Here is a 19,468-nt window from a genome sequence, read left to right as displayed (position 1 = left end):
GCTGAATTAATTAACCACCTGGTTTCACCTGCTGTATGCAAAGGAACAATTTAAGGCTTTTTCAGGGTGGTTGGCAAGTATATTAATTTAACCCTTAAATAACATAACAATTTGCTCCAGTTTCTTATTCAGTTTCTTCTTATTATTATTATTATTATCATTGTTGTTGTTGTTGTTGTTGTTGTTGTTGTTGTTATTATTATTATTATTATTATTATTCTACTAAAATAAATAAGCTCTCCTATATTTTTCTAGATAGCTCAGTCAGTAGAACAATTACTTTGAGCCATGAAACCAGGGGTTTAAGTCCAGTGCTTTACTAAATTTAAGGTTCAAAAAGCTCAAAATTCCCCCCTCCCCTGCTCTGAGAGGGGAGGATAATGCTCACCTATTTTGCAATTCTGTGACTGTCGTTGGTTTTGTGAAGCCTTGATTTTTGCCCAAAACCGGCAACGTGTGTGCCTCAGGAAACGTATTTGGCGATATGCCTGCTGTTAATTGTTTGATTTTTTTCCCTTGCTCAGTGTCATTATTCTGTGAAGAAGGCAGCATCGTTCTTGGGGATCGGCACACAAAACGTTTACTTCATCAAAAGTGACGAAAGGTAAGGCGACCAAAGCCGCCGAGGCCGTCTGATGATCCTTTTAAAATGCTGAAGTAGTGCTGAAAGCGAGTAACCTATTACATAACTGAAAAGTTTTAAATCTGTGTCCCATAGAGGTAAGATGATACCTGAGGAACTGGAGAAACAAGTCCAGCGGGCAAGGAAAGAGGTGAGAGGGGGAGAGAGAGCGAGAGAGAGTCTGTGTGCCCTGTGAAAGGCATACCTATGTGCATTTGTGTATGGCAATCTGCTCCAGTGGGGGGCAGTGTTGCGCCCGGACCACGGGCCTCGGGAGTGATCTGGCGAATGGCTGGGCTGGATGGCTGTCAGCTGGCGATTGACCAATGCTGGCTGGTTTCAGGCAGGTGCTTCCTGGGGGTGGGGTGGGCCCAGCCGGCCAATGAGTGCTGCCCTGGCCCGCTCCCAGGGGGATAAATCGTGGCCTGTCCTGGCTCTCCTCCTCAGCCTCTTTCGTCAGATCATGCATGTGAACCTTGCAACACAACGTCACGAGATTTGCAGCTGCAGCTGCTGCTCAAAAATTGAGAAGAAGGTGCATTAAGGATAATATGATGGACTGTAAAGATCTGATCGGAAATGAATTTTGGAAGCTTATTTGTCTCAGCTTGTGTGTGTATATATATATATATATATATATATATATATATATACACACACACACACACACACACACACACATATATATATATATATATACACACACACACACACAAATATATATATATATACACACACACACACACACACACACACACACTACATACATACAATACATATGTGTGTGTGTGTTTGTGTGTGTGTGTATATATATATGTACAAATAGGGTGATACTACATTGTAATGGTGTATATTTTGTACAGTATGCATATATTTCTTTTTTAGCGGTGGTTGAAAGGCTGTGATGGTCGCAACAACAACAAAAATCATAAATTCAATTTTTGGTGGCGTTGTTAGAATGGAAGAAGGGTGAATGAACGTGAATGAAAGTTAAAACAGGGTAGTTTCTTGTGTTGCAAATGTTTCAGGTCCAGTCTGCTTTGCCACAGATTGCACGGTAAGTCGTGAACGGGCAATGTGATCCCCAGGTATTTTAGTTCATCGCTTAAAAAATAATAACGCTAGAACTCACAAAACGGCATGAAAGAATAACTCTTGCACTGCAAACCTGGGCCATTCTCATTATGCTTCTCATTGAGATTGTATCTATAATTGTGCTCAAAATTAAGGAACATCCCAGCTTTAGTAGGCCAGTAGTATCTTCAGGATACAGTATATGCTTAATGACTATGGCATTTTATCAGACATTTCATTCAGTTTGGGCAGATAGGAGAAATGTGGAATAGAATTAAAATAAATCTGTTCATGAATAAAAGATCAGCTGCTATTTTCTGGGCAAAACAACTGTTGACAAGCAAACAGCATTCCCTTCATTGTTTAAACGGATTATTGATGATAAAATCTCCTTTGATTTTAAAGTGTTTTGCAGTGAAAACAGTACTTGGCTATAGCTTCTCGTCCTGCACTCTTCTTTTAAAAACTAGCCTTGCGGATGCGTCTATCTGTGCTTAATATGGTTTCATTTCCTGGAAGTGAAGACTATAAGCATTTGAAATGTTCTCTTATCTCATTTCATGTTTGCAAGTGTCTCTGCTGAATGCCCTTCGATAACAATGTTTGGTGTGGGAGGTGTCCTATCTTCTCTGCTTTGCTGTGCAGTGCTTCACAGATTGCAGGAAAAGATTGGCGCCTGTGTTTTCATAGGGTATTCACGGAACAGATTCATAATGTTTGGAAGGAGATCCATAGATGCAAAGACATGGGAAACATATTTTCGGTTCCTCCGCTCATGATAGTCTCAAGGGCAGGTTCCTGAATGTAACCGACTTCCTCTTCAAACATTAGAGAAAATGCAAGATGGACACACAGTCCAGTTATGGAGACCTTGCCCCATGAAAACAAAATTGGTTATGGTGTATAATTTGTTCAACAGGTTTTCCTATAAATGCAAATTTTGTGAGGGTTTTTTTTACCCTCAGGTGCTTTTATATACCAAATAATATTTTTTAAAATTGCAAAACGGTAGAAACAGAATTAGTATGATACACACAATCTTGGTCTGGCAGAAATAGAGGCTTTAAAATAGTAAAAGAAGCAAACTGCAGCTTGAAATACCGTAGTTTTTATTTTGATCCTATCGTTTTCATATTGATTGGCCTTGATGGTTGTAATAACTATCTAACCCTCCCCCACCCCTACCCCAAAAAGGTTGTAGCGTCATTATCATTTTTTGTTGTGGGATTGGGTAGAAAAGAACTATGTTGTGTGTATCTTCATGATGGGGTATTCTGTCTATGTTGTGATGGGTTAGGGTTGCTCCCTATCACAGTTCCAGAGTTCTTCATTGGTTGCAATGCGCACACAGAGCTCCCTGCTTTCTCATTCACTTCAATGGAGGAACAGCATTTTCTTTTCTTTTCTTTAAGGTATGTTTACCCCCTCCTTTCCCAAAAGAGCCTCAAGGCAGCTTGCAGTAAAAAAAAAACCAAATTATAATAAGCCACAATAAATAGAACAGGTAAGAAGCAATTTGCAGGAGCCAGTTAAGCGAGCAGAGAAAATATAAATAGCTGAGACTCCAGCACCATTAAAAGCATCTGAGAATAGCATAGACTTTGACAGGCACCTAAAGGACAACAGTGGTGGTGCCAAGTGAATTTGGGTGCCACCACTGAAAAGGCCTTCTTGAGTCACCTCCAACTTTCAAAGACAGGGACACCCAGGGGAGGATTTCTGAAGAGAATCTGAATTGGTAGAAGGATCCCTCTGGAAGAAGTTGGGTTTTTTGATATCCAGATCCTGGTCAGCCACTTACCTTTAATGGTGAACATGACAGGCCCTCCAAGTGTCCCTATTTTCCAGGGACGTCCCTGATTTGGAGAACGCCCTGCTTTTCTTTAGGATGTCCTTATTTTCACTGGAGAAATATTGGAGGGTATGAAGTTATCCAACTTCCGAGCTTTCTGAAGGCAATCCTGTCAGTGGTACCTTGGTTTGCGAACTTAATCCGTTCCGGAAGTCCGTTCTTAAACCAAAGCGTTCTTAAACCAAGGTGTGCTTTCCCATAGCAGTGGGGGACTCAATTGACAAATGGAACACACTCAACAGGAAGCGAAACATGTTCTTATTCCAAGGCAAAGTTCACAAACCAAAACACCTACTTCTGGGTTTGCAGCGTTCTTAATCCAAGTTGTTCATAAACTAAGCTGTTCTTAAACCAAGGTACCACTGTATAGGGAAGGTTTTTTAATGTTTAAAGTTTTATAATGTTTTTATATATGTTGGAAGCTGCCCAGAGTGGGTGGGGCAACCCAGGAAGACGTGGTGGGGGGTATAAATAGTAAAATTATCATTATGGAACAAAACGTCCCTATTTTCCTCAGAGAAATGTTGGAGGGTATGGCATGAGCACTTTGGTTTGGGTCCAGAAGCAACCTGTACAATCTGTGAAAACATTCACTAGATGCTGGCTGTGAGGATCAGCCCCTGTTAATAACTGGGCCATTATACTCTGCACCAGTTGAAAATTCTAGGTGCTTTTCAAAGGCAATGTGTCATTCTCTCTACGAATCCTTCTGTCTGTTTGAATAAAGCTGCCGGTGAAGCTACCTTTCCCCAGAAGAAATCACTGGACTGCAGCAAGTATGATTTTATTTTAGCCTGACATTCATGGAAGATTATGGTTTTAAATTCACATTTAAATTATCCAGAATGAAGTGTGGAGAGAAAGAAGGAAGAGGGGTGGGGAAGCCCGTTTAATGCACAGGATGCGTCCCCTTCCGTTCCTTCTGCCCAAATGCATGTCAATATCATTGAGCATTAAAAAAATATTTCCCACTGAAAATGCGTTTGACAATCATTTCAGCTCGCTCCAGAGTCTCATGGCAAAGTGAAAAGACAATTTCTGAGAAGTACTCCTCCTTTCTCCCCAATGTTAAGCTAAAAACCTATTTAAAGTCTCATCAATGCCAAAAGAATCCAGTTTAGTGGGATTTATGAGGCTGTTCCATTGGCTGCAGGAGAAATTATTTGGGGGGGGGGTTTGTTCAGCGTTTTAAGTTCGTAACCTGAAAGTCACTTTAATCAATAGTTCAGCGTAATGAAAACTTACAGCTGTTGCTTTGGGAGTAAAATGTTACTTAGCAGGGTTTTTTGTGTTTGGCTTTTCAGGAGATAGTGTTTCTTAATATATTATTGCAGTGAGAAGAATTTTTAAAAAAGGTCCTAAATACTGCAGATGGTTATGTTGTTAGCTCTATAGCTTCAGCATATGTATAAACGCAATATAAGGCTCCACCCAGTCCTGTTCACAAACAGCTGCATATAATGGCCTAGTCTGCACAGTACAGTAAATGAAACTTTGACTTTCTGGGACCGCAGAAAGATGCAGGCTCCCAGATAAGAGTTTGCAGCTTCTTTGTTTCTCCCCACACCTTCTTGCTCCTGCACAACACGGAGGTAAGCCAAAAATGTGGCTTTCTGCAAGTGTGGGGAATCTTTGACTTTCCAGATGTTGTTTAACTATATCTCTAGCAAGCATGGCCAATAGCCAGGGAAGATGAGATTTAGAGTTCAGCAACATCTGGGCAGCCATAGGTTCCCCATGCCTGGCCTAGTATGGTCACCTGAAGAAACCTTGCTACAGCTCATGATTAGCTTAAATATGAGACTCGGTTCAGGTGACACACTAAACCATGGTTTGCACGGTCCCTGTAAACCATAGTTTGGCTTACTGTGTTGTGCAAACCAGGCCATAGTGTGCACTTTGAAATTTTAGTTTTAGTGCTATACGGCAATTGAGACTCATGCCTTTGGAAACAAATAACAGAAATCCTACTTCCTGTTGTAAGTTTAATACTTTGGGTGGAAAGTCTTTTCCAGCAGATTGATGAAGACTTGCATGATAACGATGTCAATGTTGAGACGGAGACCCAATGAATTTATGCTCATCAGTATTACCTGATTTTTGCTTTCCAACTGCAGCACCTAACATTTTGTCTGCTGCTACTTCTGAAGTTTGGAGAGAGTTGGGTTATGGCACACAGTGGTCAAAAGGGGCTACTTCATAGCCCTGCTACGTATTCCTTGAGTGACCATTTGGACCATAGGATGCAGCTATCTGTCTACAAGTCCAACCTAGTAGCAGGCCTTTCCCTCCCTCAAGATCCCACCCATTGTGATTAATATGTCATTGGGTCAGGGCTCATTCATAACTGTAGTTCGGGAGGGGTTTGCATGTGAAGTTGCCACACATCCAATCCCTGCAGTCTACTCATCCCAATAACTTCAGTCTAAGGTAGTTCCACACCTGGTGCCTGGTGAGATATGTGCTTTTGGTGTGTCCTGCCTCTCTGGGCCTGTCTTGTCCACTTCTCATGCACATGGTCTCCTGCTGCTGCGTGGGAAATGGCCGCACATACATCCTGTCCTTTGGTAGACCTTCTATCCACATTTGGTGGCAGATTCAGATTGTTGATGGCAGGAAAAATAAGCACTAATTATGTAATGCAGGTAAGATCCCCTGAGAGGTGAGGAATCTCTTCCTTGCACGAGTAGCCTCCTAGCTGAGCTAATTAGTACTATCATCAACTGAATGTTGTTATTAGCATTTAATACCAGGGACTCTTCTTACTCTTAGTTCAGAAGAAAGTAACAGGGAAGGGAGAAAGATAAGTATGCTATAGAAAGGCGTGGCTATGGCGAGGTGGTAGTAGCAGCACCCTACCTAGTTACGCTGTCATCTGCTCACGTTATGGTCTCTAACAACGCTGAAATTCGAGGCTACACTGTGCATTTCTTTAAATGTGTTAATAGTCAAAATGCACTTAAAACAGTGAGTGCCTCTGGTTCATTATTTGAGAAAAGGTCTCTATACATCTTGAACCTATACCACTCCTTCCTTTGCTGCTCCCATCGAACTTCTAAATTTACGTGGAGAAAGAGGAGGAATGGGAGAGCAGCAGCAGCAGGGGCAATGGAGCTTTGTTGTTGTTTAGTCGTGTCCGACTCTTCGTGACCCCATGGACCAGAGCACGCCAGGCACTCCTGTCTTCCACTGCCTCCCGCAGTATGGTCAAACTCATGGTAGTAGCTTTGAGAACACTGTCCAACCATCTCGTCCTCTGTAGTCCCCTTCTCCTTGTGCCCTCCATCTTTCCCAACATCAGGGTCTTTTCCAGGGAGTCTTCTCTTCTCATGAGGTGGCCAAAGTATTGGAGCCTCAGCTTCAGGATCTGTCCTTCCAGTGAGCACTCAGGGCTGATTTCCTTCAGAATGGATAGGTTTGATCTTCTTACAGTCCATGGGACTCTCAAGAGTCTCCTCCAGCACCATAATTCAAAAGCATCAATTCTTCGGCGATCAGCATTCTTTATGGCCCAGCTCTCACTTCCATACATCACTGCTGGGAAAACCATATGTTTCTGCAAAACAGGGCACAAAGACTACATTCCCCAGTGCACCATTTGTGCACCAGGTCCATTTGTGCTAAGGAGTTATCCTTCATACAATCGTAGTTAGAAGGGTCACCTAAGTGCCAACACCCAGCAATGCAGGAATCTCAACTAAAGCATACGTAACAGATGGCCACCCAACCTTTTCTCAAAAATTTCCAAGGAAGGCGAGTCCACCACCACCCGAGGAAGACCCTTCCACTGTCAAATGGCTCTTACTGTCAGAAAGTTCTTCCTGAAGTTGAGTCGGAATCTCCTTTCTTCTAACTCGAATCCATTGGTTCAGATCCTAGCCTCCAGAGCAGGAGGAAACAAACTTGTTGCATCTTCCGTGTGATAGCCCTTTAGATATTTGAAGATTGCTATCATATCTCTCCCCTCCACCAGTCTCCTCTTTTCCAGGCTCAACATACCCAACACCCTCAACTGTTCCTCATAAGGCTTGGTTTCCAGACCCTTGATCAACTTGGTTGCCCTCCTCTGCACATGTTCAGCTTGTTGATATTCTTCTTAAATTGTAGTACCCCAAACTGGACACAGCACTCCAGGCGTAATCTGACCAAGGCAGACTGGGGCTTTACTGTGACTCTCCTTGATCAGGACACTATACTTTTGTCCCCACAGCCCAGAATATCATTGGCTTTTTTTTTTGCTGCTGCATCAGACTGTTGACTCGTGTTAAGCTTGTGGTCTACTAAGACCACTAGATCCTTTTCATCTGTACTACTGGCAAGCCAGGTGTCCCCCACCTTATATTTGTGCAGCTGGTTCTTCCTGTCTAAGTGTAGAACCTGACATTTCTTTCTATTGAAATTCATTTTGTTAGTTTGGGTCCAGTTCGGCAATCTGTTAAGGTCCTCTTCAATCCCAATTTTGTTATCTGTGGCATTAGCTACCCCTCCCAGTTTGATATCATCTGCAAATTTTATTAGCATCCCCCCCAAATACCTTTATTCAAGTGCTTTATCAGGCATAGGCAAACTCGGCCCTCCAGATGTTTTGGGACTACAACTCCCATCATCCCTAGCTAACAGGACCAGTGGTCAGGGATGATGTTGTAGTCCCAAAACATCTGGAGGGCCGAGTTTGCCTATGCCTGACTTTATAAAGACATTGAACAACAATGGGCCCAGGATAGAACCCTGCGGCACCCCACTTGTCACAGGATGATGAGGAACTATTAGTGAGCACTCTTGGGGTTTGGTCTATCAACCAGCACTGGGACCCATACTGAACCTGCCCTCCTTGGTGGCAATGTGATATTTCCTTGAGGAGCTGGAGGGCACTCTCCCCCCTATAGTGGATAAATCCCTTTTGTGCTCACTTGCTTAGAATGGCTGGTTCATTTGCGTTTCGAGCGCTCACAAAGAATCAAGGCTCTTTTGGGTCGTGCAATGTGATTCTCATGCACCCCCTCGTTACTGCATGCAATGTGACCTTTGGGGGGGGGGAACCTGAAATAGCCCCTCGGATTTCTGATCCAGATCAGGATCATAGCACACAGGAAGGGGATGGTTTATTATTTTTACATTTAAAAGCAATTGACCCTTGTCTCCCATGCTGTGAGCTTGCTGAAAATCACTCTTCCCCCCGAAGCAAATTGCAATCTGGGGTGGGGGGCAGGTTTATTAGGACCATAGCAGTGGAGGAAAGGTTTGGGTACTCACCCCCACATGCCTCAGTTGCTGGTTTTGATTCACATTAAATTCAGGAATGCATTTAATGCCAGGCACAACTTGTCCCTTACAGAAGAACCCACTTTTCCTTTAAAGTTGACCCAACCAATCAGTTGAAATATCTTAAATATCGCAGTAGTCTTGTGCAGGGCTGGCCTTGTCTTGCCTTGCCACAAAGCAGAACCTGCCAGCACCATCAGGTTATTTTCTGGGGGCAGGTGTTCTTTGGTACCATCTGAAAGGCAGGAAATTGTCCGTTGTTTATTTGGTTATATTTTCCACTGCTTGGGAGGGTGAACCATTGCTTAGGCTGCAGTTTGGATTTTCCCCTTCAGGTACTGCAAATGTCTTAAGCTAGCCCTGCCATAACAGAAATCTTTCCAACCTGAATTTAGAGAAAGAGAGATAATCAGTTTGCTTCCAGTGACATATGTGTAAAGATTTTGGGACCAGACTGCGAGAGAGCATTGATCATTGACAGTCGATGTTTGACATTCTGGCACTTAAGTAACCCAGGTTTTTTGCAATGTTTCGGATAGAATACTTTTAAAGACCAGTTTGCTGCTGAGAATGTAAAATGTAGACATTGTTAGTCTTGTCCTAGATTCCCAGACCTTATTGTATTTAGCGTGTCGCCCTCACTGGAGAATTTGAACAGTGCAAACAATATTTTGTTTTGGATCATTCCACAGGGTTCAGCACCATTTTTTGTCAGTGCTACAGCTGGCACCACAGTTCTGGGAGCGTTTGATCCTCTGGATGAAATTGCCGACATCTGCGAGAAACATGACCTTTGGCTGCATGTTGATGTAAGTTAGTTTTATTAACATTTGTTCTTTGTTTCACTTTATTAATCCTTCTTTTTAACCGCGGAGCCGTTCTCACACATGCTGGGGGGGGGGGAAGGGCAGCCGATTTTGCAAACCCAACTAATGGTGTTCTAAAAACCGAACTACATTTTGTTTAATGCATAAATCTGTGGACTGTCTCTCTCTGAAGAGTTCAGTGTATCTTTATTTTGATGTAGCTTAGCTTGAGAGGTTGTTTTGCCCAGACATATTTGGTAACTTTCACTATCTAAGCCCTGTACAACATTACATTAGTTTTTCATTGTGTAATATTAAGAGCTTGCCTGCATAGTAGTAGTAGTAGTAGTAGTAGTAGTAGTAGTAATAATAATAATAATAATAATAATAATAATAATTATTTGTACCCCGCCCGGAGCTGGGCTCAGAGCGGCTAACATCATATAAATAATACAATAAAAACAAGCAATCAATAGACTAAAATGCATCCCAAAATTAATTCAAATAAATTAAAATTAAAACTGAACAAATGACAATCCTCAGGTTAAAATTGAAAGCGGTTAATACTCGCCAGGACCAACTTTTTCCACTGATATTATAAGGACCTGTGAGAGGGCTGGGAACCCTCCTTCGTGCTTCTTCTTATACAAAGAGAAATGTGTCAGACTGAACCCTGACCAAAGGCCTGGTGGAACAGCTCCATCTTGCAGGCCCTGCGGAAGGATGTCAAATCTCGCAGGGCCCTGTACTCTTGTGAGAGAGCGTTCCACCAGGCTGGGGCCATGGCCGAAAAGGCCCTGGCTCTGGTCGAGGCCAGTCTAATCTCTGTGGGGCCCGGAATCTTCAGGGTGTTGATTTTTGTAGACTTGGACTTTTCCTCAAAGGTTGTGTATGCCATAACATAACCTTTTGTTTTATTATTCCTCCAAGGTGCTCGTGGTTCTTTCATAGGCTCCTTAGTGGAAGAAGGGGAGTTTGAGGGGGACTTCTTCCAGGCACTGGGTTCCCCTTCTTGCCACTATGTGAGGATTAGGCGAGAGCTCTGAAGACTGCTTGTAATCTCCTAGTGGGAGCAATTCCCCATGTCTGTTCGAACTCCTGAAAAAATTAGTTAGAAAATATTAGTCTGGTTGGCAGAGCCATTGGTCTTCTGAGTCCAGGACGATGGTGGTTAGGAGTTTATTATCCTATTGTTTAGTGAATGTTGAGTTATTTATCCTAAATATCTAGAATGACTCCTAGATTTCCATTTCTGTGCCAGTGGTACTATCCTTTAGCAATACATTGTTTCTCTGTGGGAATTCCTTTAAAAAGAATTATATTTTTCAGTTATATACTTTTCACTGATTTTAATTTTAAAACTTGACTTCCTTCCCCTCTTTCTGAGGTTCCTTAAATTTATTTTTAATATAAATCCAAATTAACTTATTTATTGATCACACACACACACACACACACACACACACACCCCTTATATAGCTGCAGGTTATTACAATAATCCTGCCAGTGTTTTTATCTGTTTACAATTTATCTGTAAATATTCAACAAACCATTTCCATTCTTTTATATATATAAAAAGTTTGTTATCATGATTTCTTCCAGTAGGTTTCGCTATGGGAATTCCAGCACAGTTCTTTTTCCTCAACATCTAAACATTCCAAAACTGTATGACTTGCAGAAATATCCATTCATGGTGAATGACTAAATAATTTTCAAATTACCTAAGTGGTATTACTGTAGGCTTTCAGTAAAGCAGTTTTTGCAAACACAGCTAAGGAGGATTAACGTAACATGAAAGTTTGCTAAGCTTCCCCACCCCCCCAAAAAAACCTGAGAGTTTTTACTATTTTCCTGATCTTCTTGCAGATGGTTTATTGGAAATATGCAAATCTTTTTGTTGTTAAAAGTGCCTTCTTTCGGAATCAGTGAGCTGTTGATTGCTTGGCAATAATGTCTTTGATAAGGCTCTTTATTTCTTCAGAGTAAATCATTTGGAGAAGCTAAAAATAAATTGCTTCCCTAGTATTATGTTTCATGCCATCGGCTGATGTAGCTGTCGTAGGGATGTTATTTGTTTCCCTTGGGAATTCATAATTGTGGTGGGAAGATTTCTCTGCAGAGTTGGCCCAAGTGGTCTTTTTGTGTGTTTAAGGATGTGGAAAAATGTCTTCCAGGTATGAGCTGATCCCAGAGGGATGGATGCAGAGTCTATCAAGGGCATGTCTGCTGTAATTTATCACTCTCTTCTGTCCAGGCCTCCTGAGAAAAAGCTATATATAAAATGTGCTAAATTTGCAGTGGCTTGGGAAGAGATTCAGATCACCAAATATAGGCTGTTATTTATGACCCAAGGCTATATACAGCGTGATCCTATATGTGTCTGCTCTCTTGTTCCTAAATCCCATGAAACATCCTTTTCTGCTGAAACGGCCTTTCACCTTCCACATGTTCTAAATTCTCCCTGCACAAGTAGAATGCTTATGAGTATTCCACAACTTCAGAACATATTCCATGATGGCATAGCAGCTTCAGTAGTGGCTGTGTGTGGAACTTGCAGTGTCGTCTGGTTATTTTATCATTTATTAAATTTTAATTCTTCCCTTCCTCCTAAAGCAGTCCAGCATCGCAATTATTCCTGAAACTGACAATAATTCAAGAACCTCCAAGTGTCCCTATTTTCTAGGGACAGTCCTAGATGTAAAGAAGCCGTCCCAGTTTCTGATTGGATCCCAGAGTGTCCCACTTTTCCTTAGTAAGGTAAAGGGACCCCTGACCATTAGGTCCAGTCGTGGCCGACTCTGGGGTTGCAGTGCTCATCTCGCTTTATTGGCTGAGGGAGCCGGCGTACAGCTTCCGGGTCATGTGGCCAGCATGACTAAGCTGCTTCTGGCGAACTAGAGCAGCGCACGGAAATGCTGTTTACCTTCCCACCGGAGCTGTACCTATTTTTCTACTTGCACTTTGACGTGCTTTTGAACTGCTAGGTTGGTAGGAGCAGGGACTGAGCAACGGGAGCCCACCCCGTCACAGGGATTCGAACCGCCAACCTTCTGATTAGCGAGTCCTAGGCTCTGTGGTTTAACCCACAGCGCAACCCGCGTCCCTTTTCCTTAGGACGTCGCTATTTTCATTTTGGAGGGTATGGGGTTATGCAACCCCTGAGCCAAAGAGATAACTAACTAACTAACTAACTAACTAACTTCCCTGCACAAGGAAGTTTTTAGATGTTTAATGTTTCGTTATGTTTTTACATGAGTCGGCAGCCGCCCATTTTCATTGAAAGAATGTTGGAGGCTATGTAATATCAAGTTAGATAGAATAATTGCTGGGTTCCACTCTGCTTCAATGTATGCAACAGATAAAGAGATGGGAATATAAATCTTCCAGAATTCATTTTGAAGATTCTCACTAGTTATGGTTAGTTTCCATGATTACTCATGTAAACAAACACCTTTGGTTTTATTCAGCTGTTCAGTGTTCTGTAACTTATTCTGCTGGCAGAACAATAGTAAAATATTTCTGAAGAATTTCGAACGAACTTTAGACTGATTGATCCATACCATGTATCTATGTATATAGTTCAGAGAAGGTACTTGCAGCGACATACTGTGCTTGTGTAAGTGAGGCCTTATTCAAGCCAGTATATATGTCTTCTTTTGGATTCTTTGAAATGAGTGGCGCAGTCAAGAGAATCCAGTCCGTACCGTCCCTGCCGTCTAAACTTTTAAAACCCTATAATGAGAGTAATAATAAAATTATACAGTGCTGAACTAACACTTTATAACTTTTAATAAATATCTCCACAGGCGTCGTGGGGAGGCTCAGCTTTGCTGTCAAGGAAGCACCGCAAACTTCTGCAAGGCATCCACAGGTAGATGACGTTTAATTTGGAAAGGGGATAATTAAAGTCAAATGCAAGCATTTTTGAAGTCTCATTGACTTCAGGGAGACCATCATTTCCTCATTGAAACCACAGACACTCACGTTTCATTTTGGATAGATTGTGTCATGGTCACTATGAGGATGTTGATTGGAAACCTGAAGAAAAAGTCTGCTATATCATATGCAATCACGCTGCAATTGCAAAGTAATTTTCTGCTTTTGTCCATTTTATCACTTTCATAGAGCCAATTCGGTGGCATGGAATCCTCATAAGATGCTAATGGCAGGGATCCAGTGTTGTGCCCTTCTGGTGAAAGACAGTTCCGTAAGTCTTCTTTTTTTAATTTCCCAAATGCAACTGAAGTGTGTTTCTGCTGCATTGAGAAAATAGATAAATTAACTTAGGTTTTCCAGTACAAAAGCATAACATTGCAAACAGTGCATAAGGGGCTGATAAGGGGTGACGGGAAATACCTGATTTCTGCATGTGAATGACACCCAAACTTCTACTTATTTGCCAGTACAGTGGTACCTCAGGTTAAGTACTTAATTTGTTCCGGAGGTCAGTACTTAACCTGAAACTGTTCTTAACCTGAAGCACCACTTTAGCTAATGGGGCCTCCTGCTGCTGCTGCGCCGCTGGAGCACGATTTCTGTTCTCATCCTGAAGCAAAGTTCTTAACCTGAGGTAATATTTCTGGGTTAGCAGAGTGCATAACCTGAAGCGTATGTAACCTGAAGCGTATGTAACCCGAGGTACCACTGTATTTTAAAATTAGCAGCTCTGATTAGCTAATTTAGGACTGTGCGTATGCCCATTTCAAGTAGCAATAGATTAAGGTAAAGGGACCCCTGACCATTAGGTCCAGTCGTGGCCGACTCTGGGGTTGTGGCGCTCATCTCGCTTTACTGGCCAAGGGAGCCAGCGTACAGCTTCCGGGTCATGTGGCCAGCATGACTAAGCCTAGGCTCTGTGGTTTAACCCTCAGCACCACCCGCGTCCCTTAGCAATATATTGCATGACTTTAAATAGGTTTGGATCCGGATCAAATTTAAGAAATGTACAGTATATTGGAGTCTACAAATACAGATACAGTTAACGTTTTATCATTCTATTTTATATATATATATATGTGTGTGTGTGTGTGTGTGTGTGTGTTCATTCTTTTCCGAATCAACGGAATTAGGAAGTGTTTAGAAGTTAAATGCATTAGTGGGCAAAATAATGACTTAAATGAATAGGACTTAGGAAAATATGGGAAGGCATGTTGGAATGTCATTGAATTAACAAAAAAAAAGTTGGGGGAAGGTGAGAGGGTTTTTAAATTGATTGAAATGGGAAAGTAAGCACTTGGGATGCAGAGGCAGTGAAATGCAGAGATTAGTAAATCCATTGTAAAAGCACAGATCAATCAAAGCAATTGCTGGGTGTCCTCTTACGTTGACAGGAAGCGCTGGGGAAGATCACAATGTCTCCCAGGCTGTTCTGTTAAAATAAACCTTTCCCTAAACGAACCCTGTCACCACAAGCTTGCATTTAAGTGTCTGCCTGTTTAGCTAGGAGAATCATAACCAAGTAGGCTGGCATGCAGCCTTTATATGTTTGAGATCCTTTAGAAAATAAAATGTTCACTGTACTGAAAAACATGATATAGATGTATTGTCATTTAAAAATTTATACCAAAAATTGATGCTTGACTGCCTCTCCAAATCACAACATTGTTCATCATAGGGTGGATTTGACTTAAATCAAATCGATTTAAATCACAATTTAAATCAGTAGTCAGTAAGACTTTATTTAAAGCTCTTTTTTTTACAGAAAGACTCATTCTTGCTGGTAAAGTCTTAATATTTACAACCAGATGTAGGTTTCATTTTTGGAATGATAAATTTTCAGAGTAGTTTTTACAGTTATGTCAAAAATTACTGATTTGGTTATACTATTAGAAATACATTGACAGAAAATTATGAAATTATTGTGAGGTTTAGTAAGTTAACTGTTTATATATGTACAACTTTTCTGCTGTACTTTAATGGAAGGAAAAAAATAATCATTTCCTTAATAACAATTTATTTAACTAAAACAATAACAGTATAGCATATGTATCCATGTTTGTTAACTGATGTGGTTAAACAATTTTTTTAAAAAAAACTTACTGAGTTTTAGCACACTTGAAAAACTTAAATCATTTCCTGATGAATAGCTTTTGGACTATAACGTAACTTAAATAGAAAACTATCTTTAGAAAGATTTTTCCTCCAAAAGCATTTTATTTTTAAAATCTGATTTAAATAAAAAAAACCCCGATTTAAATCAAAAAATTCAATTTAAATAAATAAAAATCCGATTTAAAAAATAATAATCATTGATTTTTATCCACCCTGGTTCATCAAATATAGAAAGGTTCCAGATTTCTGTAAATTCAGCGACCAGGTTATTTTTTCATATGATGAGTTGGTAATTATTTTGGATCCAGTAGATCTGTGCTGGCATAGAGCAGAATGTACATACAGAAATACTGCATGAGTATTCACTGTGGCAGGGGAAGATGTTTCATAGACATAGTTCATAATGTACATGAATTGTTCATCAGCATTGTAAGGAACGTTGAGAGCCCCTGTTTCAGCAGGCTTTGGGTAGCACGTTAGAATCACTGAGTTTTCATTTGCATCCTAACTCTACGTCTGTATACCCATATACCAGTGGCTAGGCAGATGTGAGATACTCGTGCATTGGTGGGCAGATATAAAAGAACAAAAAGCATTACATGGAAAAAGAAAATATGGTTATGTATCAAAGCACAATGTGGCTCAAGCTTAGCTGACAAGGGTGACAGAAATCGCATCAGGAAGTCTGCTGCGTTCCACACTGGAGAATAATGTTTGCAAACCGAGAAACCTTTCCAATTCCCATGTTACATAATTAGTATTCCAAGACACAGTTTCTCAAAGAACTGCTAATTTAGTTTTTTGCAGTGTTGAGGTCGGGCGGGGGGGAGATGCAGGGAGTGATGGCAGGTGGACAGCAATAGCCGTGGAATTGAGAAGATATATCCATGGCCACTGTAAGGCTGGGTTCATACGTATACCCCCAATTCTTCATTCTTCATCCAAAGTTGCTTACAACCAAGACACTTGCGAAGGAAGGAAGGAAGGAAGGAAGGAAGGAAGGAAGGAAGGAAGGAACTTTAAGGTATACAGTATTTTGAGAAGATACCTCTTTCCATACTTGGAAGTGGTTGAAAGTACACACATGCTGAATTCCTGCAGTTTTGAGATAATTATCTAAGTCAGTGGTGTTGCGAATTTAGCAGATTAATTGCGCTGCGGAAAGCGTGCTGGGGAGACCACACGTTCAGGAAACAATGAAGAAACGCAAAAATATATTTTGCTTGGCTTTAATTACAAAAACAAAAACTCCTCTTACGTTAAATCTATGAGTGTGACCCATCCATCGACCCATTCACCAGGGTGCTGAGAGAGGCACACGCTGCTCTTTATATTCTATACCCAATTGCTGACACAGGTTAATTAACACAACTTAACAGCACCTGCTATACAGTGAACCTTAATATTTAAATAAACCATTCAACAAGTGGTGTCCGAACTTTTATCAAAGAGTGCCCAGATTTGATGAAGTGAAGGGCCGTGAGGGGCGACCAAAGGGCCAACCAGTTATTGACCCGTTTTTAGGATTGAAGTTGTTGACCTTTTTTTTAGGGTTTTACCCCAGGAAGTAAACTGCCACAGGGGCTGGATTAAGCCAACCAGCAGGCCAGATTAGGCCCCCAAAATGGACTTTGGACATGCCTGATCATAATGATACATTCGCCGATCTTTTCCTTCTTTTTGCCATTCAATCTGCAGGCTCTATTTCCTGAGTCAATGTTTCAAATTCTTCGTTTATTTCCTCTTGGGTTAAGGCTAAGGGGTTAGGACTTGCCTCAGGCCGCCAGGAGCTCGTTGCTGAAGTGAGATTTCAGCCAGAGGACTTAGTGGCTCCAAGCTCATTTCCTCATACTGAAACCCACAAACATAATAGGGAGCCAGACACATTGAATACATGAGGCCTTAACATCCAGGTGACATGTCTAGGATTGCATTATTAATCACTCTACTGCAGCCATCTGTCTTCATGAGGAAGATTAGTCGCTTCTTGCTGGCAAAGTGTTGCTCATTCCTAATTTCCATGCATAATTATTTGTCAGTTTGTTGGGATGGGCTGCAATGTTTAGTCAGTTAATTGGTTAGGTGAATTGTTTGAAAACAATTTGATTGACTGAAAAAAAAGCTCCTCAGTTAACCCGGCAGCAAATCTCGTAATACTACTATTTCTGCATAGAGATAAAAAATCCTGTAGATGAAAAGGCCCACCTGTCAGCTCTAAAAAGTGTAGATAAAGAGAGGCATTACTTCCCAGGTGAGAGAGAAGAGAGAACTTCTTCTTCCCAGATGCTACCTGCTGTGATACATCATCTGAAAACAGAGAACGTGTCTTGTTTTTTCTTTAGAACTATTTTTCAAATAATGCAAACTTATATGCATCAAGGTCTAAAATCCTTGCTTAACCAGCAGAGATTCCTTCCATCTTATGACAACCCTGGTTAAAATCACCTGATCAGGCAGGTTGTCACACAAATCGCTCAGAATTGTGGTGCCCGTGGAGTCTCCGCAAGCCACCCATTTGTGAGATGTCATACTGCACATGGATATTAAGCGTCTGCTGAAAACTTTCCTGGTCTGCCAGGCAATTAAGAGTACACCCCCACAATGGTCAGTTGGTGTTTGTTTTTAATTTCTTTCTGCTGTTAACTTTTTATGATTTTATCAACCAGTTTTTACGTTTTCATACTGCTGTAAATGGCTGTGATTCCCCCCCCATACAGTGGTATATAAATATTATTATTTTAAAATAAATAGATATACAGTGGTACCTCGGGTTAAGTACTTAATTCGTTCCGGAGGTCCGTTCTTAACCTGAAACTGTTCTTAACCTGAAGCACCACTTTAGCTAATGGGGCCTCCTGCTGCCGTGCCGCCAGAGCACGATTTCTGTTCTCATCCTGAAGCAAAGTTCTTAACCTGAAGCACTATTTCTGGGTTAGCGGAGTGTGTAACCTGAAGCGTATGTAACCTGAGGTACCACTATAAATATTCTCCTAGAGACTTCCATTGATCTATCTATATTGTTCAATGTCAGGCTTCGGGGAATTCTATCCCTCCCCAATCGCAGCAAAAAGCATAGAAAAACAAAGAAGAGTTCTTACTTAATGAGTTTATTCAATCATCACAGCGAGAGACGAAGGAAGGCAGTCCGTCTCCCATTAATGGCGTCGCTCCAACTGAGCTCCTCCCCCCTCCCTTCCAAGCAGCAGCACTTCCCCTTACAGTGGCTGCCAGGGGCTAATTTTCTCTGAGTCTTTTGCTCTTGCACTCTCAACGAATGCCAAGTTCTGGGAGAAGGGGGAGGGGGTTCAGAAATACTCTCCAGTGAGAATGTGTCAGCTGGTTGCTCTGCCTCCCCTGGCTCTGTCTCCCCCCTCCTTTTTTCCAAAGCTTCTGTCCGTCTGTCTCTGAGCTGTGACCTTCCTCAAACCACTGCTGTAATTCAATGCTGACTTCCTCTTCTCTGGAAGCTTCAGGAGAAGTGGGGCGGTGATCTCCTCCATCTCGTCCCCTTCAGTCCAGTCCTTGACATTCAAGCACATAGTTAAACTGGTGGAATTTGCTTGCATGTGATGTAGTGATAGGTGGATAGATGGATTTTAAAAGGGCTAAGAAGACAAACCCGTGGAAGTTAAGGTTATCCATGGCTGCTGGTCACAATGGCTACATGCTGCCTCCAGGATGGGAAGGATGTCTCTGAACGCCACTTTCTGCAGAACTGTCGGAGAGGGATATTGCTATCATGTGCTGTGTTTGGGTCAACAAAGGCAACTGGTCGGCCACAGTAGAATCGGGATGCTGATT

At 41.6% G+C, this 19,468-nt stretch overlaps 1 protein-coding gene and 1 long non-coding RNA gene across 4 annotated transcripts in view; one reads left to right on the top strand and one right to left on the bottom strand.

Moving 5' to 3' along the window:
- GADL1 (glutamate decarboxylase like 1) overlaps positions 1-19,468 on the top strand; it is a 96,527-nt gene that overhangs the window by 25,973 nt on the left and 51,086 nt on the right. For all 3 annotated transcript variants that reach the window (XM_053359499.1, XM_053359501.1, XM_053359500.1), the window contains exons 7-11: positions 525-604; positions 719-773; positions 9,503-9,619; positions 13,423-13,487; positions 13,742-13,823. In XM_053359499.1, the coding sequence (XP_053215474.1) occupies positions 525-604; positions 719-773; positions 9,503-9,619; positions 13,423-13,487; positions 13,742-13,823 (399 nt within the window). The remainder of the gene's footprint in view (positions 1-524; positions 605-718; positions 774-9,502; positions 9,620-13,422; positions 13,488-13,741; positions 13,824-19,468) is intronic.
- On the bottom strand, positions 10,632-18,945 carry LOC128398431 (uncharacterized). The gene is made up of 3 exons (XR_008327109.1): positions 18,766-18,945; positions 13,601-13,654; positions 10,632-10,714 (listed from the first exon to the last, which is right to left on the bottom strand). It is a non-coding gene; the product is annotated as an uncharacterized LOC128398431 (long non-coding RNA).

The sequence above is a fragment of the Podarcis raffonei genome, chromosome 12, assembly GCF_027172205.1.
Source record: "Podarcis raffonei isolate rPodRaf1 chromosome 12, rPodRaf1.pri, whole genome shotgun sequence".
Classification (NCBI taxonomy): domain Eukaryota; kingdom Metazoa; phylum Chordata; class Lepidosauria; order Squamata; family Lacertidae; genus Podarcis; species Podarcis raffonei.
The sequence above is the reverse complement of the archived record's forward strand: the minus strand, read 5'-3'. Positions and strand labels throughout refer to the sequence as shown.